This window comes from Monopterus albus, unplaced genomic scaffold (genome assembly GCF_001952655.1).
Source record: "Monopterus albus unplaced genomic scaffold, M_albus_1.0 scaffold62.1, whole genome shotgun sequence".
Classification (NCBI taxonomy): Eukaryota; Metazoa; Chordata; class Actinopteri; order Synbranchiformes; family Synbranchidae; genus Monopterus; species Monopterus albus.
In genome coordinates this window covers 3,051,056-3,057,332 of record NW_018127942.1, presented here as the reverse complement: position 1 = coordinate 3,057,332, position 6,277 = coordinate 3,051,056, and the positions used below count along the sequence as shown (strand labels likewise).

Here is a 6,277-nt window from a genome sequence, read left to right as displayed (position 1 = left end):
AAAGAAAACTTTCACAATAAATCTGTTGAGATGTTTTTTTAAATTGTGGGGTTTTTGTCAGAGCAAGGCAAGAGGTGGATGATGTCATCGGGATGAAACGAGACATAAGCTATGACGACCTGGGTCAGCTGATCTATCTCTCACAGGTACAAGTCTTGACACTGGGGAAAATATGGTTCAGCTTTTCAGGAGTATCATTCACTCATGTATACATTCATTCATTTATTTACCTCCCTCCAGGTGCTAAAAGAGACTCTGAGGATTTACCCGACGGTTCCAGGTGTAACTCGTGAGCTTCCTGAAGACATGGTCATCAGTGGTATCCACATACCTGGAGGATGTGTTTGTGCTGTGAGTCATTCACTTTTGAATGTGTTTGTACCTCAAAATCCAAAAGGGTTTCATACACTATTGTGCTTGTTTTACATACATAATGGACAATCGGCACTTCCCACTTAAAAATACATGACAAAACGACACTTTTTACAAATATACTTAGCTGTCAAAATGTGCAATACATTTCTCAGTTCAGCTCCTATGCGACTGGCAGAATGGAGAAATTCTTCAAGGACCCACTGACATTTGATCCTGACAGATTTCACCCAGATGCTCCGAAGTAAGTCTTGCCATGTTAGAGCATTGCCACAGAGGACACAAGGAAATGGACTATATTAACTGAAGTTGTCGCTTATCTGTTTTGCAAGGCCTTATTACTGCTACTACCCCTTTTCCCTGGGTCCACGCTCCTGTCTGGGACAGAACTTTGCTCAGGTGCGTGGTGACAAAAGCACTTGTAAATAATCAAAACCATTCACATAGGCACACACAATAACAACATACTGAATTAGTCTAATGGTTGATGTTGTGTTGTCAGATGGAAGCTAAGGTGGTGATGGCCAAGCTGCTCCAAAGGTTTGACTTCACTCTTGTCCCAGGACAGACATTTGACATCCTGGACACTGGCACACTCAGGCCAAAGAGTGGAGTGGTGTGCACTGTCAGTCACAGGAATGATAAGAAATAGATGGTCATACAGTACCATAACATAAGAACAAACCATAACTGTCTGTGTGGTGAAATTGGGTTGTTGAGTTGCTGAAACCAGCTAACCAGCTTACAGCTACAAGTGCATGATTAGTTTTATTTTTTACAATATTTCTTCATTCTATGTAAAGAAAATAATATCACATTAAATTCAGTGCCAATTATATTCAGTTGAAATGCTGATTATGGTAATTATGATCATTTATTTTCTGGGTTAGTTACATTATCAGGCCCCACGATGGACCTGCAACCTGTCCAGGGTGTACCCGGCCTTTCGCCCGATGCTGGCTGGGATTGGCTGCAGCCCCTCCTTGACTCCGTTTGGTACTAAGCGGTATAGAAAATGAGATGAGATGAAATGAGTTACATTATAATTCGCTCTTTAATTTTGTTGAAATGAACCATTTAGTTCTGTGTAATTGCTCTTTTAATACCACTGAGGCAGTGAATCTATTGTGCCTTTAAGGCTAATATAAAATACAGAATATGCAATTAATAATTATAATGATAATTGGAAATAAACCACATAATAGGATGTATAAAATGCCCTCACCATCTAACGCACATTTTCACTGATGCAAAAGTAATTTGCATTCTTTGTTTGGTACGTTAATATACTGATGATGAATTTAATACCTGATTTCACTGAGATTTTTACGTACTTTTGGCCATTACTGACAGCGTACAGCAGAGGGCGCTGTTACCATGCAAAGAAATCTCTGAAGTACCTGTTAAACTATAGTCTCGCTCAGTCATGTCAGTAATTTTGGGAGTTTGTTATAATTTTTGTAAGAAGATTTTTAAAATGTGGCGGAAACTAATACCAGTATATTGGGGGTTATTTTGTACTTTAAAACCACACAAGTTAAAAAAATTTTGGCTACAAATGTTTAAAGATGGAGAAAGAATACCACTTTACTGATTTGTAAAAAAGTCTAACATTTAAACTTAGTGAATGTAAAGCTAACTATACCTCTCTAAGCTGTTTAATAAATTTGTACTTTAATGTAATAATAAAATATTTTAAAACATCCTTGCTTTAGTCTAATGCTCTATAAAAATAAAATAATGTTGTCCCAGTCCTGAGCTGCTGTTCCTTTAAGATGGCTGAGCCTTGTGAGGCTTCACAGGACTCTTCATCTGCCTGCAAGGGATGGGTGATACCAACATTCTTCCTGTCGATATGATACCATTAGTTTATGGTACTTTTTCCATCGATACCGATACCGATACTTTTTGCATCTTAAAGGAAATTTACTTCCATTAATAAAATTCTAGAATCAAAACTGTCAGTATTTTCTGATATATACAGTACAATCATATGAACCTTTACGTTTGTAAACTAAATGAGAGTGGAGAACATGGCTTAATCCAAGATTCATATAGCTCAGTTGCAGTTTGGGGTAGTTTAATAAAATAATGGCTCGTTCAATTTTTAAATTACTTATAACACATCAACTGTCACATGTTCCTGGATATTCTTTGCCTTTCACGAAACTCTCCTGCAGTGTCTTCTGACAGACAGCAGGTGGTGCAGGGGACTTTGAGACTTGCTGCTTGTCTTCATGGCGATGTTCAGCCTCTTTAAAAATGTCATGGTGTGTTGTTTTTAAATGCTTTTGCTGCTATGTGGCACCACTTTATTGCAGACGGAGCACATGGCATTACCTTTGGCCATGGGTGAAAAATAGGACCACACTTTGCTTCTTTTTCGCTCTCGGCCATTCACGCTGCGGCTGACTGAGGCTGACTGAACTCACTCTGAGCAGCAAAGGATTGAGACAGTGCTTGTCTGAGGCTGCGCAGTAAGCCTTCGACTCTGACATCTGATTGGCTGCCACAATCATGTGACACGGAAACCCGTCTAAAATACGCTTGGGCTGGTTTTCATACATAAATTTAATACCTAAAACGCTCAGAAGTGAAAACAAAGTGCAGGTTTTGTATTAGTACAGTGGTATCGCGATACTTAAAAAAGTATCGACTCCAAAATATCGACCGACGGGTATCGAAGTATCGATACGCCCATCCCTACTACTTGCTGCCGTCGGAGTCCGCACTGAAACTCAGGGTGGTACAAATAAATGTTCAATGTGCTCTGGTGTCAAATGCATGACCAAAGATTTTATTCTGTTACTGTACCGGAGCACTTAAGGGGCGACTGAGCTAACGCATTGTCCACTTTACATTCAACAGAACTTCATTTACCAAAAATGGCAGTTTTCCAGCTAATTTTGAACTGGACTTCGCAGGCGTTTATGTTTCTGTTCTTTCTAACTTTCATTGCGTTTCTTGGTTACTACTTATATATTAAATACATTCATATGAAATATGACCACATACCCGGACCACCAAGAGACAGGTACGTTAAGTGAGTTGTTGTTTAACTAATGTTAACGCTAGTGCATGCTAACGTATCTTCTTTTCACATTACCTAGCCTAGGTAGGCTAACACTATCTAAAACAATTGTGTTGACATTAACTTACCTGACACTTTGTTTTTGCCGTCAGCTTTTTCTTTGGACATACACCGACGATTTTGAGAATGATGAAAAATGGCGAAGTTGCACACGACAAATTTCTGAAATGGTAAGCACAAGCAAAGTTTATACATAACTATACAAAATCATGTGACAAGCTTGGTAAACGTTAAAAAACCTATTAGCGTAATAGAAGGTCAACTCAGAACAAATTGTATAGCAAACACCAGGGCTGTTGCTAGACATAAAGCTCCACTGGGGCACAGTCCCCACATTACTCAAGTCGCACAATTTGTATTCTTGAATGTCTGCTGCCTGAATAAATTGCACTATACATTTTGCCATGCGAACTTGTATTACGTACAGTATTTCTTTGCGTTCTTCTGCATTTCACAGTCATTCGACTGTCAAGCAGCCACATTTTTTATTTGTCAAATTTAAACTTTCACAACAAGTTAATATATCAACAAATCATTAATATAAAAAACCCACAGTCTGATCTTTTTTTTCTTTTCTAATTCATAAGGCCACATAACATATAGATGCTCCAACTACTTCAAAATTGTCTTGTGTAATGGATGGCTGGTGGTCACACAACTGTCCCCATAGGCACAGACAGCTTCCTCCACAATTCTCCCTTCCTGCCTCAGGCTCATCTGCTTGTTAAATGCGCATAAAACAAACACTGTTTGGCTTGTGTGAGATGAGTGACAATATTATGTTATAGGCTCTTCCTTAAATGCAGAACAAATAGTCCAGAGTTAACATAAACAACTACTTGTGATGCATTATATGCAACATAGGCTACTTGGCACTCATTAATTTCATGTAGGCTAGTACATGAAACTCTATAAATACCATTTTAAGAGTAGTCCAACTGATCATATGCATTGATGTACAGAGCTCTGATTTACTTTACGTTCAGAATCTGCACCTGGTTACGTACTAGCTAACTAAACTAACGTTCTGTTTTGTGTGCAATACTGTTGTGGAAAAAAGCTCAGTGAGTGTAAAATAAATACTTAGCATCAACTGTGAGAGTTATTACATATTTATTCCTGCAGGAAGGAGTGATCTCAACTCAGAATGTCCAAACAGTCTGATGGCGAGAAGCTCAAATGCCCAAAAGTGCAACTTCTCCTTTTATACACACACACATAACACTGCTGTGAACAAAGGCTCAAACAGATGGGAAACAAAATACCAGTTCTAAGTTGATACAAGCCATCTGGTTCAACAGTCACACAAAGACAGGAAATCTTTATGAACATGCTGACACAATAAACAGCCTGGGGTCACAACCACACAAATGCCTGCATACCATGACTTCAAAGCCACTGCCTATAAACTTAAAGGGTGCTGCCATAAAATTGCCACTACAAATAAACAGATTGTTGCATGCACGCTGCAGTGCACCAGCTACAACGTGCACACCGAACCCTGACCACTGACCCTCAGCTTGTATTTTGCTTTTGACATTCTTGATTGGAACAACAAATCAATTATCATTCTAAATTAATCCACTGCCAAATATAGTTGCTTGCTAAAACTCGAATGTGTCAGTTTACCGGGGCATGTGTTCTAGTAAAATGGGTCTCCCCTAGGGCAAATGCTGTGAGGACTGGGGGGGGGGGCGACCGTGGTGCGGTGAGTAGAGCAGTCGTCTCCCAACCAGAAGGTTCAAGGTTTGAATCTCGGTGCCTGCAGTCCACATGTCGAAGTGTCCTTGGGCAAGACACTGAACCCCCTGATGGTTTGAGCCATCGGTTGAGTTGGTGCCGCAGATGGCTGCCATCGGTTCTGTACCGGAAACAAATTCCTTGTGTGTAACATACTTGGCCAAATAAAGGTGATCATTAATGTATAAGTTAGCGTACACCCTATGATAAATTGTTTGGTTAGGCTTAATGTGCTAATGTGTATGCTCTTATATTTTATGACACAGTTTGTGTTTAAGTTGTCATTAAATCTGTGACTGTTTTTTTTCCATATGAAATAGTTTTTTTCTCTTTTGCATGTGTAACAATAGTTTCAATGTTACAAATATGCAATTATTTTGTCATTTACAGGGCTGAAATATATGGGCCTGTCTTAAGATTAAATTTTCTACATTACGTTTTCATCACTGTGAGCTGTCCAGAGGCAACCAAGGTACCTAAACACCACATGTCAAAGTAGTATTTGTGTAACCAGATGTTGCATGATGAACAGTGTGAAAGTGCACAGATAAAAAAGATTGACCTCCTTTGGCTGAAGTCCTCGCAAAATAAAAATGGCCCTACAGTGCCAACTGTTGTCCTTTTTGGTAAATAAATAAATTTATGCACACATGTATACAGTATATATATATGCAGTATGTATATACACACACACACACACATATATATATATATAAATCTCCCACTCACCCCCCACTTTTTGGGGCGGTTTTACGTTTCTTCCTTCAAGCTCGGGTCCTCTACTAGAGGCCTGGGAGCTTGAGGGTCTTGCGCAGTATCTTAGCTGTTCCTAGGACTGCTCTCTTCTGGACAGAGATCTCAGATGTTGTTCCTGGGATCTGTTGGAGCCACTCTCCCAGTTTGGGGGTCACAGCCCCCAATGTTCCTATTACCACAGGGACCACTTGTGCCTTCACCTTCCACATCTTTTCTAGCTCTTCTTTCAGCCCTTGGTATTTCTCGAGCTTCTCGTGTTCCTTCTTCCTGATGTTGCTATCGCTTGGGATTGCTACATCTATCACTACGGCCTTCTTC

The 6,277-nt window shown here is 39.6% G+C and overlaps 2 protein-coding genes across 3 annotated transcripts in view; both read left to right on the top strand.

Moving 5' to 3' along the window:
• Window positions 1-1,166, top strand: part of LOC109962172 (cholesterol 24-hydroxylase-like) — a 1,628-nt gene extending 462 nt beyond the window's left edge. Inside the window, exons 2-6 of the mRNA XM_020603647.1 lie at window positions 62-146; window positions 241-351; window positions 528-616; window positions 705-771; window positions 875-1,166. Of these exons, the coding sequence (XP_020459303.1) occupies window positions 93-146; window positions 241-351; window positions 528-616; window positions 705-771; window positions 875-1,024 (471 nt within the window). The 5' untranslated portion in view covers window positions 62-92 and the 3' untranslated portion in view covers window positions 1,025-1,166. The remainder of the gene's footprint in view (window positions 1-61; window positions 147-240; window positions 352-527; window positions 617-704; window positions 772-874) is intronic.
• The window catches only part of LOC109962169 (cholesterol 24-hydroxylase-like), a 15,755-nt gene that overhangs the window by 4,169 nt on the left and 5,309 nt on the right, over window positions 1-6,277 (top strand). Inside the window, exons 1-4 of one of the 2 annotated variants that reach the window (XM_020603639.1) lie at window positions 2,860-3,115; window positions 3,241-3,406; window positions 3,556-3,633; window positions 5,594-5,675. In XM_020603639.1, coding sequence (XP_020459295.1) covers window positions 3,258-3,406; window positions 3,556-3,633; window positions 5,594-5,675 — 309 coding nt within the window. In that variant the 5' untranslated portion in view covers window positions 2,860-3,115; window positions 3,241-3,257. Of the gene's footprint in view, window positions 1-2,859; window positions 3,116-3,240; window positions 3,407-3,555; window positions 3,634-5,593; window positions 5,676-6,277 lie in introns of those variants that run through there. The other variant, XM_020603640.1, reaches the window with a different exon arrangement.